General features: G+C 41.9%; 1 protein-coding gene across 1 annotated transcript; it reads left to right on the top strand.

Moving 5' to 3' along the window:
- Positions 1–3765: 3765 nt before the first annotated feature.
- On the top strand, positions 3766–11857 carry LOC309593240 (1-aminocyclopropane-1-carboxylate synthase-like protein 1). Its single transcript, XM_082317429.1, has 12 exons — positions 3766–3849; positions 4380–4449; positions 5607–5673; positions 6093–6190; positions 6774–6851; positions 7854–7954; positions 8587–8676; positions 9680–9725; positions 9874–10015; positions 10587–10729; positions 11111–11264; positions 11489–11857. The coding sequence occupies exons 1-12, from the start codon at positions 3794–3796 to the stop codon at positions 11785–11787; spliced, it is 1344 nt and encodes a 447-aa protein (XP_082173555.1). The 5' UTR covers positions 3766–3793; the 3' UTR covers positions 11788–11857.
- Positions 11858–19142: the final 7285 nt, after the last annotated feature.

Below are 19142 nucleotides of genomic sequence, written 5' to 3'. Positions count from 1 at the left end.
CCCTTGTGGCACACAGGCTGAGTGTTAATACTTCATGGCAAATTATTACTGTGTAACAAGTACGGTAAATATAAATGATGATTTATATGTGGATTACTTTTAAATCGATCCCTCATTCAGATACTCAACTACTTGAAACTTTAAAAATGTTTTATTATTAGCCCTGGCTTTAGTCACACAATGTTGGGAGGTGAAAACTACATGTTTTAAGACAGAAAAACACAGTAAAGTGTTTGATACAAGGTGCATTATGAGGCACAAACTGCCTCTTCTACTAACTGTTGTCTATGTAGGAGGCAACTTTTTAAACAAATACCTAAAATTGGACTTGTACTTTAGTAACATCATAAACGTACAGTTGCTTAGATTTCCTGTTGCATTTTTAAAAATTTATTTACCCAACCTCTTCCGATAATGAAAATGTGCTCGTAGATTTGAACTCTTCAAGATCTAATGTAGTGCTAAATAAGCAGGGCCAAATCCTGAACCTGGAACTGTATGGTCATCTCTCCAGAGGGGAAAGTCTAGTGTTTTAACCACTTTTCATGACTACATGTGTATGTGGTTTCTGAGCAAATCAGTGGAGTGGAATGGTAATGACTGATAAACAAATGCTTTTAGATAAAGAAATGTATCCAAAACCTTGTTTAAAACTGCTGCAGAAGGGTAACCCTCAGTTTTCTCAGAATTGTTTTAGGGTTTCTTTTATACTTAGATATATACCAGTGAGTGAATTCAGCATTAAGTTAAACATATTCTGTAAAGAAGTATAAACTGTTTAGTACATATTCATTTACAGACAGTTTATTGACTAAGAAGCTGAGTGCCTGGGATATATATGTAAACACACACACATAGATACGTGTCTCAAGTTATATATGGTGAAGTTTGTGTGAACTGTGTTTTGACTTTTCCTCGGTAAGCTTTTTGGAGGCAATTTAGTGAAGTGATAGCTAAGGTGATGTATGCATATGTTTTTTGTGTCTATAAACAAATTATTTCTTTTTCTAGGGTATAATAAACTTTGGCACCAGTGAGAATAAACTCTGCTTTGACCTGATGTCTAAGCGGGTAAGTTCTATTCCAAAAAGAAATACTGAATTTGCTGTGTGGTTCCTCCTCAGTGCTTGCACTTTCCTGGAGTTATTGCTGTTGCTCAGGTTTCTCTGGTAAAGTTTTTGTCATGAATTTTGTATTTGTTGGAGTTCACTTTTGAATCCAGCTATTTGTGCATTCGTTTATGTTATTTTTCCAGAAGGATAGAACAAGGGTGTTTTTCTGTTCCTCTTCATGATGCATTTTCCTTTGGGGAAGTACTTGGCTCGGAAAACTAAATGAAAATAAGATGCATTTTATTTTCTTCTGCTGACAGTAGTTGATTTAATGCAGAGGTTTTGAAATTAGTTTGAACTCCGTTTAATTTCAAGGATCTTCACATCTGTGCATTGTAAAGTCACACGATTTGGACACCCAGTTCTGAACTTACCCGGAATGTGTGAGGGTGGCAGCTCTTGAAATCTCTCAAAATCAGACTGGGTCAGCTGCTACCTGCTCACTTTGTTCAGTTGCACCAGGGAGAAGCATGAAACACACAGCACAACTCAAAAAGTAGAAAAAGACAAAAGAAAACAACAGAACCATGCTGTAGAGGAGTGTTTCTTGATTTCCATTAAAATCACTGCCCAGGTGCAGCCTGTGAGGCGGGCAGGGGGCAGTTTCTCCTACCTGAAGTTGTCTGTGGGGAGGGAAGGTGGCTCAGGGTCGGACAGTCGGCCTCTGCGGTTTGAAGTTCATGGTTGCTCCCACTCCACCAATTCCCACCCTCAAAATGTTCCTTGTTTTATTTCTGCCTGCCACTCCACTGACTCGGGGGGACGCTACCCCACCACTCCGCCTTCCAGCTAGAAGAACAGGTAAGGCAGAGCTGCTGCCTGCACGAAAAAGGTGCCTTCTAGGCTGCGTAGGTGGTACCTTCCTTCCTTCACTGTCCTTTCCCCTTAAAACTAACACCAAGCCTGCAGTAAGTAGTGCAGAGGGAGATGGTAGTCAGCTGCATCTTAATTAGCCTTATTATGAAAATGAGTTAAGAGTTCGTCGGCTATAGTGAGATGAGCCTTCACGCTTGTGGCAACAAGCTGAACAAAGATATCATTGCCAGCTTCTCAGTCATCGCAGCCTGGAGTTACAGTATGGATTCACTGAATGCAGCACCAGCTGGGATTGTAGGCAAATAATTTGCTGCTATTTGGGACAATAAATACTTACTGTTTCCACTGAATAAAGCAATGTATCAGATTACTGTCTTCAGCTTTTGACCCTTAAATTAGAGAATACTTTGTGGCGTGAGATCTCCGATGGTGCTCCTTTCCGTTGACCCATCTAGTTTCCTTAGCCCTTAATGCATTAACCTTTAAGGGTTCTCCTCTTTATTATTGCATAGTCATTTTTGGCCAAGTCTGCTGATATGTTTTATGTTGCATTCTCTAGATAAGTTTAGGAGAGAGATCTAAGGAGGCACAGTTCTGTGCTACATAGGCTTCAAGAACAACTACAGCTGAATAAAGGAACTTTAATCCTATAATATCAGGTTGTAATTCTGCATGGGATAAGGACAGTGTCTTTAAACTCCAGAACCAGTTATTAAAACACCAATACAGAATGTTGTGGGTTTGTTATTATGTGAGAAACTTTCACACTGCATGTTGAATTTCCCTCCTCCCTTGCACTATCACCTACTTGTCATGTCGCCCCACCCTCACCTTTTTTAATATTAACTCATAGATTTGGTTGCCATTAAATATTTGGAAGGTACTTTGTACATAATATTTGTTTATTCCCTTTTTGTTTATGTAAAATGTCCTCTTCACTCTGCCCGTATCACCACTGTGCTTTCCCTTGCAACTTCATAGAACTGGATTATGTGAAACCCTGATGTTTACAACCTTGAAAATATTTAGATAAAAGCAGTGTGCATACTTTATCTAAGTATAAACAATAAAAAGGGCTCCACAGTTCAGGTGAATCTGTCTTTGAGATCAGAATGAACTCCTAATAAGGAACAAAGTGCCTGCCCTGGGAAGGAATTATCAAGAAGATAATTTCATTTTTCTCCTGTCTTTTGAAAGCTCCCATTACGTTTTAACGCTTATCAAAACTTATCAGAATTATAGATCTGAAGGAGCTGCAGTAACTTGGAACTGAGACATAAATGAAAGCTAGAATTCATTAAAAATTAATATATTGAAAGTTTATTAAAGAAAATACATCTCTGACTGTGATTCAAAATTCTTTCTATCTCTTTCTGACAGTCTAAACCTGAGCTTTCACAATTGGGACTTAACTTTCCAGCTGAAAGCTGTTGTCCTCAGAGCTTGGGCGAAACACTCTTTGGGACTCTTTGTGTTGCTTCCTTTGCTGAGAAAGTCTTCTGCAGGCATCCTGGTTATGGGCATCGTGTGTATTGCCTGTTCTGCATCCTTTTTGTAGATCTCTCTGCAGCAAAGTTTTGGCTGCAATAACTTAGCAGAAGGCCATACTTCACATAACCTGAAGTTATCACTGATCAATTTGCTGGTCCTTGCTTCTCCAAGCTGCATTAATTTTGATGATCAGTGGTTTCCTCAGTCCAGTTTTACAACTGTTGAAGTTGCACGTGTATGTGTGTGTGTCTATGTAGGTATGTGCCTATGTAGGTATGTGCCTGTACATGGATCCCGTCTATCTCCACGTTTCTGATATCAGTGATTATGTTTTTAATGGTTCTTCTCATTGCTCCCAGCTGACGCAGACCGATATGAATCTCATGGAGCCTCCACTGCTTCAGTATCCCGACTGGAAGGGGCATATGTTGTAAGTCTTCTCTTTTTGACTATGTGTCTAATAAGCAGAATGGATAAATACAAACCGCTTCTGCTACATTCACTAGTTAAAACTTTTCTAGGTCATTTAATCATCTTTTTCTTTGCAAGACTGTAAATTAGCTGCCCTACCAGTTCATCCAGTTAAAAATCCTTTTATGTGAGAGAAGATGCAAATTTTCTAAAGCAAACACAGTTTTAAAAGCACTGTATATGTTAACAAATTAGCTAACTCCAAACAGTTCTTTGAAACATAGTGAACACTTGGGAACTTTAGTCCTTCTCTTCTGTGCCTCGATTAAAGCTCATCAGAAATGTATGCACCATTATAGACATTATCCGTGACACCTTTGCCATGTGTAATAGTCATGTCTGTGGCATGGGCCTGAGCTATCTTGTTTTCTAGCTGTTTTCACCAGACTTTACTGTGCTCTGGCTTTATTTTCCTGAGATGTGGACCTGGGGAAGCCCAGCCTCTTGGAGAATAAGCTGAATCAATATTTGCTTTTGTGTCTTTCTCAGTTTACGGGAGGAAGTGGCTCGATTTTTGACCTATTACTGCAAGGCCCCTGCACCTCTTAAGGCAGAAAATGTGGGTAACCCACTTTCCATCGGTGTCTCTTCTAATGTATTGCCATTTGTTGTCAAACAGTTTCATCTTTTTTTAAAACAAATGATTTGGTAAGATGACAGCCTTTTATCATGTAAATGAGATTGATTCATAGCCATTTCAGTAGCTTTTGATGCACACTTCAGCCAAAACACTTCAGGTCTACCGTATATTTGCCTCATGCTTTATTTTTGTGTGCCAGCTCCTCATGCCAGTGCTCTCAGTAGGGCTTTATGCTTTCACCTCCTTATTCAGCTCTGGGACCTACTGTGCCTGTACCCCTCAGCCTTGACAAAGAGTGCCCATTGTTTCAGTTGAGTTTAATTTTGTCCCTTTCTGCTGTTACACCTCAGGACAAAAATCTGTAATTGAGCCAAGAGTAGTTGTAGCCTGTAAAAACTGACCTTTTCAAACTTTGCAGCAGTGTTGTAAGGAAGGCGTCAAGACCGGAGTCTCTGCAGGACTTGCTGACCTGGGAGAGATGCAGGCTGGGCGCAGGTGCCTGTGGAGATCAGGGACTCCTGCCTCTGCTGAGTGCTGAAAGCAGCAGGAGCTGGTGCAGCTGCTGCTTTTCTGGCTACAGTAATTCAGCAGAAGCCCATACTTCACATGAACTGAAATTACCACTGCTCAGTTTGCTGATCACTGCTTCTCCAAGGCAGCAGATGCTGCCTGACACTTGGGGTGAAACTCTGGGACCTGTGAGCATCTGTCTTCTAGAAGCAGGAGTCAAACCTGCTCCTGTATGAGACAGTGGTTTCCACTTTTGCACAAATTTGGCAGGAGGTTGGAGCTGCTGTTACCACAAAGAGACGATAACACGTATTAGCTGATGGCAAGTAGTTTGCTTTTCTAGCAGTTCAGAAGTGCTCGCCAGTTTTTTCCCTGCTTAAAGCCTACTCTTTTTCTAAATTACTTATTAGAATCAAGAATGGCACCAGGACAAAGTGTCTCTGAAGCAAAGAACAGGAATAAAGTTATTTCTGGTAGAAGTGGGATTTCAGCAGGAAAATTCTGGGAACATTTGTGCTAGAGAATTGAGGAGAAAATATATTTCAGTGATATGTTCAGAAATTATTATTTTATAGTGTTGCCTTTCTATGGACAGATTTATCACTAGCCTCTCCTTTCTTCTGTAGGTGATTGTTTTAAATGGTTGTGGCTCTTTATTTTCTGCATTAGCTACAGTCCTTTGTGATCCAGGGGGTAAGTGGATGGTTGGGAGATGTTTTAATGTTTATTTTTGCTGGGAAATAATGTGTTACTCTGTTTAAATATTGTTTGACAGAAGTGAAGTAGTGGAATTGGCATTGGCCTACTGCAGAGTTCTTGTTTCCTGCAGATGTCATGCACTCACACTTGGTGTCTTGCTCTGTCTGCCTTCACTGCTTTTGTGGTGCCCTGTTTTAGTTTGTTAGACTAAATGTGGGCTATACTCATGTTTACCTGTGTTCTTGCAGAAGATTAAAGAATTAATGTAAAAATAAAGTGGAGGAAAAGGCAATAAATTACAGTGTTTCCAGAGGGCACAGCTGTAAAAAATCTTTCATGTTTAGCTGAAGTACATTAGAAGAGAGAGAAAGACTGTGACCCGTTGATAACCAATTTTGTTTTCTCGGTTCCAGAAGCTGTTCTGATTGCTACTCCCTTTTATGGTGGTATTACCCAGAGTGTCTTCCTCTATGGTAATGTCAAGCTGGTGTATGCCTATTTAGACAGCAAGGTAAGATCTGAGGGAAGGGAATACCAACCTCTGTAGTTAAAAAATAATTGATACTGGAAGGTGCCGAGCTTTGGGAACCTCTAAAAGCACTCCTCAGAACAAGGATAGGCTGCAGCCCATGGACGTTTTTCCAATTTATTGCTGGGAAACTGGGAACATAATTTGCAAGAAAGTTGTTTGAGATCATAAATCTGGATTCCAGTCTTGTCCTTTTTTTGTATCTTACTCCCAATAATGGCTCTTAAGAGGAAAAAAAATGGCCATTTTGAGCCCTGGAGACAGAAGTATGTACTGTCCTACTAAAGATGGTCCCAGGGGCGGAAGAGCAGATGGAGATCTTGCATTGTTTTAGTTATTCAAGGATAACCAGACAATTCTCTGTGTGTGGCCAGCCTATGATGAACATTTCTTTGATTTTATTTATTTATTCATTCTCTCTTTAGTATAAAAGGATAAGAAGATGGTTGCTAGATTGTTATTGTTGGGTTGTTATTTTCTTTTGGGGAACTTTTCTTAGGGGATTGGCTCAAGGCAGACTCTATTGAAATAACTTGGCCTTTTTTATCATTGTGATGTCTTTCAGATTACTGGAACAAGCACTCGGCCTTTTCAGCTTACAGTGGAAAAACTGGAAAAAGCCTTGCAGGATGCCCGGGCAGAGGTGAGTTTAGCAGAGCTTCACATTACCAATTAAGTCTACAATATGTTTGAGACGGCACATCCCAGAAGTGGCCTGAAGATCAAAACATAGCACCTGGCTTTCTGGTTGTCCTTGTAGACGACCTGAGATTAGGCTGCTTGCAAACTCAGGGGCAGTCTTAGGGGGAATCCCGCGGTGTTGTGTCTGTCCAATTTTGGTCACAGCAGAAAGGATAAACCAGGAGTACCAGACCATTCACAAAGCACTGGAACCCATTCATATCACAAAAAAAAAAAAAATAAAAAAAGTACTTGGGCACGCACTAAAAAGTAGGGACTACCCAGGATTTTTCCTTTAGGAAGGCCAGCTGAGTTACCCCAAAACTGACTGCTCTACAGAGTAGTGCAGATGAATCCACTTAGAACACTGAGAGTTTTTGCAGGAGGGAGAGAGGTGCAAATGTAGAGGATAAATGCAGATGAGTTTCACCTTTCTGAAGAGTTAGCCTGTAAGTTTTGACTTTATCCTAAACCCTATATGTTTAGCTGCATCTTTAGATCATTACCAGCTCTGACATCTCCAGCCAAGTGTGCTCTAAATGGGAACAGTTTGTATCCACATAGCTCAAATTCCTATCTTTCTTGCCTCATTCATGGGCAATCTGCAGTCATTTGTTACTTCCCAATTACTGATAGAGAAAGTTCTCTTCCGTGCTGAGAACATGCGAGAACATCTTTCTCAGTTGACCAGATGGCAACGGTTGTGGCAGACTCCCTCTTTTCAAAATCATAGATTCATTCTATAATCTTTTCCTCAGTTCACTTTGCAAGTGATATAATTATAAAAAAAAAAATTCTTAATTTGTGGATAAAAAATTTCTCATACAAATCTAACCTTTGAGGTGAAAAGTCATGGTGGAAGCTTAAGGGGAATCTTCTGTCACACTCACTGCTCAAGTAGAGGGGCTGAAAATTTATCACATGATGGGCGCTCTCTTAATACTGTGTTATTTGTGTTCTGCAGGGTGTCACTGTAAGGGCCTTAATTCTTCTGAATCCCCAAAATCCCCTTGGGGACATCTACTCCTTGTCAGAGCTACGGGATTACCTGGAATTTGCTAAAAGGTATGTCAGTTTGGAAGGCTGAGGCATCCTGAGTCGGATACGGCTTCCAGAATCCGGTGGACTACTCCCTGTCCCTGAATTTATCTGTGAATATCTTTTAAGTCAGGCAGTCTGTTCTTCACACACAGTGGTGGGCTTAAGAGAGGAGAGGGGAGTGCTAGGGACAGGGGAACGTGGACCCTGCAGTCGTTTGGTGTGTCAACGCAACTTGCATCAAGGAATGCAAGTTTTACTTGTTGGTAGTCCTAGCGAAGAAATATATGAATATGAGTTCTCAGTTTCATCATGGATCACAGATATTCTCTGAGATTCAGAATCCGTGAGATTCTGAGTGTATGATGATACCACTTATGCTAGACGGGTAGTACATACAGGAATTAATTTTCACTAGCGCATTGGAAATGACTGAATTTTTATCTTGTATTGTGGTTGCAGTGGGTGACAGTTAGGTGGATGTATCTCAAATCACTTCAATATACACATAATAGACCACCTCAGTTGTGAAAAAAATGCTTTACTTCTGCAAAATTTGGTGTCCCTCTTCTTTGTATAGTCTTTGCAGGCCTGAATTTATCTCTGCTTCTAAACCAGAAGCAGCCTTCTTTTGTAATCTCCATTTTGTCCTTTTGCAGACATGAATTGCATGTGATAGTAGATGAGATCTACATGCTGTCAGTTTTTGATGAATCAGCCACGTTTCACAGTGTCCTAGGCATGGACAGGTAAAATCAGCTCCTACTTCCCTGGCCATCTTCCAGTGACAGTTCAACATGATGCCTTGCTGAGAACTTGTGACTGGAAGTTAAGTCATGAGCTAGCAAATTCTGAATCTGCCTTATGCCGATTTCTTTTTTTGTAATTTCTGAATGGCAAATGCATTTTGTCAAGTGCAATCTAGCAAGTGAGAAATGGTAGGTAGTTTTCTCATGTGGTAAACTTTTCAATGTGTGCTTTGGTATTTGCTTGTGACAGTCCCCTAAACGGGAAACAGATGTTTCATTTGTTGAAAGTGAGGCTTTTCTTCCTACCTAAACATTGCTACCTCTTTCCCACATTTCTGTTGATGCCTGTAAAGACTTTCTGTTACTGTTTACTTTTTTTTTTTTCCCATACAATAGTTACGGATCACAGTGCTATTACAGACTGGAGAATAGGTTTTATTAGGTATCGATTTAATGAGATAAAAAACTTTTCAATTCTCACCTTTTAAAAGTATGGTGTGTTTTTTTGTTTTGTTTTTTTAAATTTCTCGTTGTTGTGCTCAATTACAAGGAAATAAAATACACTTGGTTAAGTGTTAGCTCAGTGTTTCTGGGCTTGGATGTACAACATTGCAAAGGAAGAATTTTATCTCCTTCTGGAAAACATTGGGGTTTGAAAGAAAGAAAATTACTCTTAATTCTTGGCAAATACATTGGCACAAGCCTGATTTCTGGCATTATACGTACAAACTTCGTATGTGTAGGAAATCTGCGCATGAAATATAGCACTTGCAAGTATCTGTATATCTGAAATATTTAAAAACTGTGTCTAAAACTAGTTCCAGGGAGTTCCTAGCTTCTAAAGTTAGGTCGGATTTGAATTTTCCCTACTTGACTGATGTTCCGTGCTGCACTGTTTGTCATTGTGTAATGCTGCCTCTCTGTTTCTGCAATGCTGCACTGGTGATCCAAAAGCTTCAGCACCTATGACACTAACTGCCCATCTGCATCCTTCTACATACAGATTGCCTGATCCACAGCGGACTCATGTGATGTGGGGAATAAGCAAGGTGAGTGCTGGTTGCCATCGTGCCGTGGCTTCCTGGCTGGTAGGGTTGGCCTGGTGTCCTCAGGTTCCTCGTGCTGGAAAGAACAGGCAGTAGTAAAAGGATCCCGGTCTTCCTGTGTAGTAAAGTAGTCTCTCCATGTCTTCTGCAGGATTTTGCTGTCTCTGGGATTCGTTTTGGTACTTTATATACAGAGAACCAAGATGTTGCTAATGCAGTGGCTTCTTTGTGTTATTTCCATGGGGTTTGTGGACCTGTCCAGCACAAGGTTGCACAGTTGCTTAGAGACAGAGGTGAGTCAGTAGCTCTGTGTATGATCCTCTGCCGTTCTGTGTGTCTTGGTACCTGGGGGATCTTACTTTTCTAAGTGGTCTCCCATTTGTACAGCTTAATTGACAGTCCTCCGTAATCCTGAAGCTGCCCAGTTCTACAGAAAAGGACCATTTCTGCAGAGCTCCTGATCAGCAGAATTAGAGGAGCAGCTTTGAAGACGTGTGATAGCTATTTGTATAGAAATAGCCAGTGTCGTGTAGAACCAGCTGAGCAGAAACAATACAGGCTTGTGGGATGAGGGAAATGGAACTGGATTTCTAACTTTGCCCTGGATCGAGTGCTAACAGTCCACAACAACTAAGAGCTATGAATGTAGGGAAACTTCCTCAGGAAGGTCAAGAAGACATTCTTCTGCACAGACATGAAACTGCTAAATAGTTCTTGTCCCTCTTTTTGCAGGAAGAGGGGGAAAAAAAAAAAGGAGGTGAAGGGTGGAATGGAAAAAGGCACTGTGAGTGTTTTGGAAGCTTGAACAGATCTGACTTCTTTCTCAGTTTGTGATTGTTTTCTTTATCTTCTCCTTCCGGTCAGACTGGATCAACCAGGTGTACCTGAGGGCCAACCATGCCCGCCTAAAAGCTGCCCATACGTATGTGACAGACGAGCTGAAGACACTTGGGGTTCCTTTTCTCAACCGCAATGCAGGCTTCTTTGTCTGGATTGATTTCCGAAAGGTTGGTAGTCTTAGGAAGGGAGGCTTCTCCTGGGATGAGAGCAGGCACGTGGTGCGACTGTGTCTAGAGGAAAGTTCAATACTGTGATAAGCATTTTGTTTTAACAAATCTGTTGTCTGATGAGCAGAGGGAAGGGCTGCCTGGTATTTCGTCCGTTCTTTTCCTTTCGTCTGTCTGTGCATTTCCCTCCTTGCAGGAATCTTACTGCTCTCAAGCCACTTTCCTCCCCATTTCTTCCTTTATATCACAACTGCTGTACTTCAGAGGTAAAAGGTGTCTCCCCTGGCCTTTGCAGACCTCATGGGAATCACAAATTCATGAGGATCTCAGTGATTTAGCCTATATGTTACTAATCTCTGGCTCTTCTGCTGACTCTTCTAGTACCTTAGGACAGGCACATTTGAGGAGGAGATGCTGCTCTGGAGGCGTTTTCTGGATAACAAGGTCCTCCTGTCCTGCGGTAAAGCCTTTGAATGCAGTGAACCTGGATGGTTCCGCATCATCTTTGCTGACAAGACCCACCGGCTACAGTTAGGTAAGTCATGTTTTCTTCTCTTTTTCCTTCCACCAGAATTTCTGCAGCACTGTTTTCTCCTCTCCTTAATCCTAAACTTATCCTATTATTATTATTATCCTCTTGTCTTCTCTGTTTTTCCTCCCTTTCCTTCCATCCTCCAAATTTTTCTGCATCTGATGGATTTAGGGACACTTGTGGCTTAAACTAATCCACTAATGTTTCTCCTCCTTGTACCACTGCAGGTATGCAACGGATCCGCAAGGTTTTGGAAGAGCGGGAGCAGGAGATACAGGCTGAGGAGAAGGAGCAGCCTTGTCAGTCAGATCAGGATGGCAAAGCAGATAGCACAGATGAAGTCATTTTTGTGTCCCGGCACCAGGAGCCTACCTGTGCCGGTAGCTCCAACCTTGGTGACCTCATTGGCCTCCTGCAGCAACAGATGCGTTCATCCGACTGGCTACAGAAAAACACAGCCGAGCAGTTTGCACAGGAAAAGCCAGAGATCTACGATGTGTTCAGCAAACTGGTGGGGAAGCAGTAGGGGTCAGTGTGCCTTCAGGGGGTTTCCTGAGCAGTGACTGACCCTGGGCCCCTAACAGCTCAGCAGTGACTTCCAGCAAATAATATATTTTCTGTATAGCAAGAAAATCACTTTGTAAAACCCTTCCTCTCCCCGCTGTTTGAGATCTTTAATTTGTATTATATAGGTGCATTCCTTGGATGGGGGTGAGGGTAGGCAATGGCGGGGGTCTTGTTCGCCTGCTGTCCCCTGTCCTGCGGCATCATTGTATTTTGTATTTCATTTCTAATGAATATGCTCTTAACTCTCTTATAAGGTCCCGTGGTGTCATTTTTTATGCTTCTCATTTCACGCTTTCCAGGAAGACAGAGACTTGAGATTGTTAAACTGTGTAAAGTTTCCCTTTTCCTGAATGATGATCGGATGTAATTAACTATTTCGGGGCCAGAAGATGACTGCTTTTGCAAAGAGGTGTTCTTGGGAGATAGAACGCAGTGTCAGCCCTAACAGCCTCAGCTAAGGGTAGATAAGCATGTGTACGGGTTCATCTGCATGGGTGAGGCTCTCAGGGCCATGGCCATCTAGTCTGAGTTCTGTAAAGTGCTTTATTTTGAGTTGGTTCCTAGTCTAACTTCAGATCAGACAGTATCCAACACCCTCGGCTGGTGAAATGCCCGTTTTTGTTTTTATCCTTCTTTTTTGTATTCGTATAAATAAACAGCATCCATTGGCCTCTTGGCACAGTGTCCACAAAAGAGCTAAGAACAGAGAAGTGATTGAAAGTAGGTGTTCTTTCTGCAGCCTTCCCATTCCTGGAAGTCCATCCCTTCTGGTTAGCAGTGAGGTATATTGGCAGGACAATGCAGAGAATGCTTCTGCCACCGTGCTAGCTATACCTACTTTAAGCCCGCAGGCTTCCAAGGTGGCACCTTCCCCCATTACCAGGATAACTAAGGCAATTTTTTAGCGACATTTGTCAATTTGCAGCGTAATTTTTTGACTAAACAGTATTCTTCAGTCTCCTCTCTTTCCTCTCTTTTCCATTTTAAAAGACTCCTTTTCCTGGATGATGGTGATAAATTATTTCAGTTGGAAAGTTTCTTTCATGATACAAAGCTCTTTAATTTCTGCTATTATAAAATTCTAGGTATTTTATAGGAATGTAAGCTGTTTTTTCTGCATACGTATTAATCCAGAGTTCAAGGAAATTGCCCATGAAAACTGAATGGAAGTGCGCCTTGCTCCTCCTGTAATTTGTTCTAACAGTAACCGAGTTTCATCCTGGTGGCATTATGGAATCTGTTTATATAATGAGTTAAAGAGGTAAAAGATCAAATTTAGGCTAAATTCTGTGCAGTTGGAATTTGCTGATCACAAGTGAAGAACCGTCTTCTACTCTTCTGATTAAGCCTCCAATATGAGATTGGAAAGGCAGGAAAAAAAATCCTTGGTCCCATGAAATACATGCATCTTGCTTAGATCTAATGATCTTCTCTATAGATCATTTAGGAGAAGGGTAGTATTGAGAGTTAACTGGAAATTCAGATTATTCTTTGGTTCAATCTTCAAGTAAAACAGCTTTTGTTTTATAGTTACTTTGTGAGGTGGGATGTCAGTGATTGACGGCTCACAGTGGTACCATGGTGGCTCGGTTGGTTTCGTTCTTGGGCATCGTAGATTTGGGCAGATGGGCATGTCACAATGAGTGACAAAAGCATACGTCTATATCATAAACCAAATTACCAAGGCATAGGTAGCAAATAATTAATACAACTGCACTTTGGTGAGGTGACGGTGGAGAAATGGCCTGGACAGCGAGAAGGAGAGCCTGACCGGTGGCTGGGGAGAAGACAGTGCTCTGTGTGGTGGCTGTTAGAAGTAACCGGTCCCTCTCTCAGATGCCAGCGATGAGGCAAGGCTGGTGAGGTGATTGGCAAGATGAGTATAAGGGATAGTTATAAGCATCATATTTGCTTATTAGTTTGGCATTTGTCCATGTACAATACTTTTAAGTACATTCTTTGATTATTATAATTTATTTTCCATTTGCTCTTGGGTGTCCACAAAGAAAGCTATAGCAGAAGACAGGTCTCCTTGACAGAATGGGAGGTGAGATGTATAGCCAAAACATAAATGGACTTACCCCTTTGCCCCCTCTCATTTATGTATCCCATAAATAGTGTTTTGTCTGAACAACAAAAATTTAGGGAGAAAGCTCTTTGAAATGAAGAACTGGGTAAGACTGTGTAGGCATTAGTTGAAGTAGTATTTCAGGGGATTCCTATAACAAACTCAACCCATTAATTACTCCTAATTTTCTTTTCTTTTGGTGTTCTGGTCACTCCTATAGTTGGAGTATGTTAATATACAGCAGTAACAATTAATATAGTATGTTTTTCATGTGTAGATGTTTACCGCTCAGAACGTGGGTTTATTGTACTCTCTCTGTGTGGAAGCAGCTAGTAAAGCACACCTCTGTAGGAAAGAGGGTGTAATACGCCTTCAAAATCCTCACAGCTAATATAATAAGGCCCACAGTCACTTCCATCTGAGCTTGCTGTAACTCATAATAACAGGACAGACACACACTTTGTTGCCTGGAATATTTTCCATGTTTTTTTCAGGTTTAACACCTGCCTGAGGAGCTCTCCGCTGAGGAGTGTTAGCTTGGTCGCAGAAACTCAAAATATAACTGGAAATGAGGCTAGAGGGAAATGTGATGTTTTGAGTCTGCCGTTGGAATAAGCAACATTTGTTTTGACTGTACAAACGCTATAAATTTTGAAAATGGCCTTTACTGGTTGAAAAGATTTGGTAAACATTTAGAAAGTCCTGTGTATATGTATATAGAAGTTAAATCGACTCTTATTAGCTGTAAGGGTACCCTGACAGAAAAAAACACAGGCTCTGCCTGTACAAATTGTTTGTTCCTTCTGCTGCCTCCATGTTAGATGTTCTCTCTGCTCACTATTTCTCGTCGTTATTATTAATGGCCTTTTTTTAATGTGTGGCAAATCTCTACAGAAAAAAAAATTGGTAGAGAAAGGATTAAGGACTGTCCCCCCGACATTTCTTTCTTTTACCAGTTTGTCACGCAATAGGCAAACAGAGCAGTACCTGAAATGACAAAGCCAGTCAGATCTATATTTTTAAAAATTGCTGCATTTCATCTAAAATAAGAAATGCCATCAAGATGAGTATAACACTGTGCCTTCATTGCTTGTGTCCATTGTAATTAGACACGATAAAATCCACTTTGCATACAACTTTTGTGTTCAGGTTATCATTCATTTGAGCACAGAGAGGATTCTAGATGGTTTCACAGTCCTTGCCATGTGCCAGTCTCTCTCTTCCCCCCCCCCCCCGCTCCTTCTCTCATACTCCAGAGAAATGTTCAGCGTTTTTAGGTTAGAGGTGGGAATTTCCCGTACAGCACTGCTCTCGGTCATAGGAACCTCCCTTCAGGTCTACCCTTCTCCATGTTTGTGGGAGGGGAGAATCTGTGAGTCTCCAAATTATTAACCTGTGTTACACTGCAGTTAAGCAAACAGTATAGGTGGGGCCCATTCTAGATAAATATTTATGAAGGATCATGCATGCTTTAAGGAGCAAATCTGTGAAGATGAGTTTTCCTTTATAGAAATTGAATAGACCCCAAGCAAAATATTTGTAAGGGAAAATACTCACTAATAACTTAATAGTTCTCTACCTTAACTGAAGAAGGGCAGCTGCTCAAATGTACTGTATGATAGATTTTTTCCTAAATAAATGCTAATACCTTAATTGTTGTCTTTATTAGAATGCATGCAACAGAGCGTACAGCTGGGCTGGCTGCTGTCCCCTCCCCCCCATCCCCATAACCACCCAGTTTCTTAAAACCTGCCTTGGGGTCAAATTATCATCTATACTGACAATTTCTCTGCAGTCCTCCTCCAGTTACTTGGTTACAGAATCCCTCTGTCGCTCTTGTGCTGCTGGCAGAGCGGTGATTTCATTTCATCAGAGAGATGGTGGCACACAAGGGCTGGATAAAAAAACCTTCTCATGGAGGAAGCTACATGAATCACACCCCCCGAAAATTTCTGCATATAAAGTATCAGGCGTGCAAAAGGGTAAACCTGTTTTTGCACTTTTAATTGCATATGCAGCTATTTTTGTAAGACTGGCTGACCTAACGGGATTATTTTGGCTCTTTCTGAAGCAATTCAGACCGCATCATGAAGAACAGGGCAAGGTAACCTACAAGGATATATGTACAAAAAGATGTGTATTCCATCTGAGAAAATCCGAGCGGCAAGATACTCTTGTTCTTCATTCCAGTTAATGCTTTATTTATTACCAACTTACATAAAACACTGGCAACTGACCGATGACAAGATCCTAGATTATCTGCAGCTGACAAATGTACTAAAGAGTCTGAGGTGGTTATAAATACTCTACTTTTTGTCCTCAGTTTGCTGGGATTGGTTATTTTTAGCAAATAGCCAGTCGACCTTATCAAAATGAAGAATCAAAAATAGTCTGGAAAAACACTGCAAGGAAAGTCTATTTTTAGCTCTCTGTCTATTCCCTGCTGCTATCCAGCAAGGTCTGATGGCACAGCTCATGCACAAGCGCTTAGTTATTCTAGGCGAACGCTTGTCATGACCTGTTCTTTCCCTGAATACCTCACTGCAGAAAGTATTCAATTGATTAAAGATTAATGCATCTGCAAACCGTGACAGCTGAAAGCTTTAGGGAGGGGGGAACCTAAACTGTCAGAGCGTTTCTATCTGCATGTTTCTACGACATTATAGTTTCTTTGAAGGGAGCGCTTGCCTAACTGAATCTCCTCATGTCTCACATCCTTCAGTGGGAGCAACAGCAGCAGACCTCCAACGTATATTTGTGTTTCTTTTTTCCTTTCAATTCAGGAAGGCAGTGGAGGAGGTAGAGCTACAGCCATCAGGCAGATCACTGTATTGACCAGCACCATCAGTCACAAACCAGCAGCACTGGAGGTGTGCGATGGACTGGCTCAAGAGATAAAACCATGCAACTGGCTGCTAGATACAGTTTATTGATCAGACTAGTTATAAACTCAACTGATACGAATGAGGGTATCGTTTGGTTGTAAGACATAAACCAAAAAAGTGAACCAAGGCAATGACCTAGCTGTTACAATATCCTGCTTTCTCTTATACTAGAAACTCTCTCATTTAGTCCAGTACCTTATATATTGGTAGTAGCCATAAACAAATTTTTCACAAGAAAAAAACAAGCTCTGATTTTTTAGTTATGCTATGCCATAGATTGAAAATAAGGCAGAAAAGATGTCCCCAACCATTAGTTTTCCCCTTCATATTTGCCTTTTAAAATCATCTCCTTTTATTATCAAGGTGTTTTCAGAATGTGCTGGTTCCAGCACTGACTGCCTAAGGTGCACCATAATCTCACATGCAGCTGCTTTACATGTGTGGAGACGCAGTAGCAGAAGGCTCTCCGAGCGTTTCTTTCTCTTCTGTACACTGATCATCCCAGCAGATAATACATGATGCTGTATGCGACAGCAGGCAAATCTATGGCGTGATGGTAAAGCTCTTAAAAACAAATTCCCAGACAACCCCCAAAGAGTCATGTAAGGCAGGACATAAAAGGGCAAAGCAAAGAGACGTAAAATATCTGATTTCTCTTGTGCATTTATAAAAATTGATAGCCCGTTATCCAGATGCAGATGAATATTTTTACAAGCTATAAATGGCAACCTGGAGTCTAAAAATAGACGCTGTGCTGCAGACTTGTCTGGCTTAGCTACACCACTAGAATATAAACAGGTTCCCTGATGTGGTTTCAGGGAAATCTCTATGAAAACAGACTACATCCTCCATTTTTGTTGCTATTTTGAAATAATAAAACAGCCGATGCTGCTTGCATTTCTTTAATTCTAGCTTTTAATAAAATTGCAGTTTTCAAATTTTCCTACAGGGATGACATGATCGTCAAGCCTCCGTGAATATTTCAGCTGCAATTGATTCGATGCGCTCTCTTCTCTCTGGCAGAGCAGGGAAGCAGAGGAAGCGCCTGTGGGCACCGCATGGGCTGGCACACGCTGTGCTCGGTGGCCCCCAGCCCCCCCGGCCGCACGTGGACCAGCCAGTGTCCCTGTCACGCGACAGGGCTGTGGACACCCCCTCCGGCTCAGTCACATCCAGGCACGGCTCACGCTGATGAGCCCCACAGCTGCAGAGATCCAGCGCCCGTCCCAGCAGCCCCAGCACGACTGGTGCCCCTTCCAATTCACAAAATCGGACATGGTTCATTCACCCTCCAGAAGGAGAGTTCCTGCCTCTGATTTACGAACGGGGCAGCTCGCAGCAATTTCAAGCTGATGGGTTAAAACCAGAAACATTATGTGCTCTAACAAACCCTAGTAACTTGCACTAGGGAGGAGGAAAAAGCCAGTACCAGCGCTCAGAAAGGATGCTTTAAGATCTGTGAGTCCTTTCTGTTGTTGGCTTTGAATGTTGCAGACAGGATGAAGAAGGTAGCAGTGAGTCTGAGGAGAATGCTGCATCACCTGCTATGCAACGTGTGTGAGAAGAGGTTGAGAGAAAGATGAGAAAGCACTGCAGTGGCAGCGTTCCTCCTTTTCTGTGGGAGTACCAAGCTGCCTCTGTGCGTGCATGTGGACGGCTTTGCATGAAAGTGGTTTTCCCAAGGGCAGGCGAAGTAAAAGAGAACTAACCCATTGCTGAGAGTCAAGAATGCTTAAGGACACTGTACTGAGAGAAAGAGGGAGAGAGGGAGGGAGGGAGGGAGAGAGACACTCAGTTCAGAGGTTTAGAGCAGGGACAGGTACAACCCCCCCATCCTTTCACAAACGCACATTATAGCATAGTACACCATCACCTCACCATTGTACATAAGATACAAATATATAAAAATGGATACAAGAAAAATTGAAGAGGGGAATAATACATTTCAGGCCAGCAAAAGCTGACACTGTGAGATACACGTGGTAAGAGTCTTTTAAACAACCAAGGATTACAGGACAGGACCAGAGCTGGCCTGCCTTGTATCCCAGGCAGCAGAGAGCAGGTAGCAGACTGGAGGTGCTTCTGGCCCAGAAATCAGGCGACTGAAGGGGCCGCAGCAGAAGTTAGCATGGCAGGACATTGCTGAGCTCTGGTAGCTCCCTGGAGACCTGTGGCTTTACAAAACGGAGGACTTGCCCCTCAAACAGCCCATAGCTGTCCTCAGATTGGCAGGAGAGGAGAGCCAGTAAACAGGTGAGAACCGTTTGCAGGTGGGAGATGTAACGTTACCCTTGTTGCCACTTCAGCGGCACTGAACATACTCAGGGTCTGCTGGTATCAGCCCGGAGAGCAAAGGTAAGG

Source organism: Platalea leucorodia, assembly GCF_965183815.1.
Source record: "Platalea leucorodia genome assembly, chromosome: 7".
NCBI lineage: Eukaryota > Metazoa > Chordata > Aves > Pelecaniformes > Threskiornithidae > Platalea > Platalea leucorodia.
The sequence above is the reverse complement of the archived record's forward strand: the minus strand, read 5'-3'. Positions and strand labels throughout refer to the sequence as shown.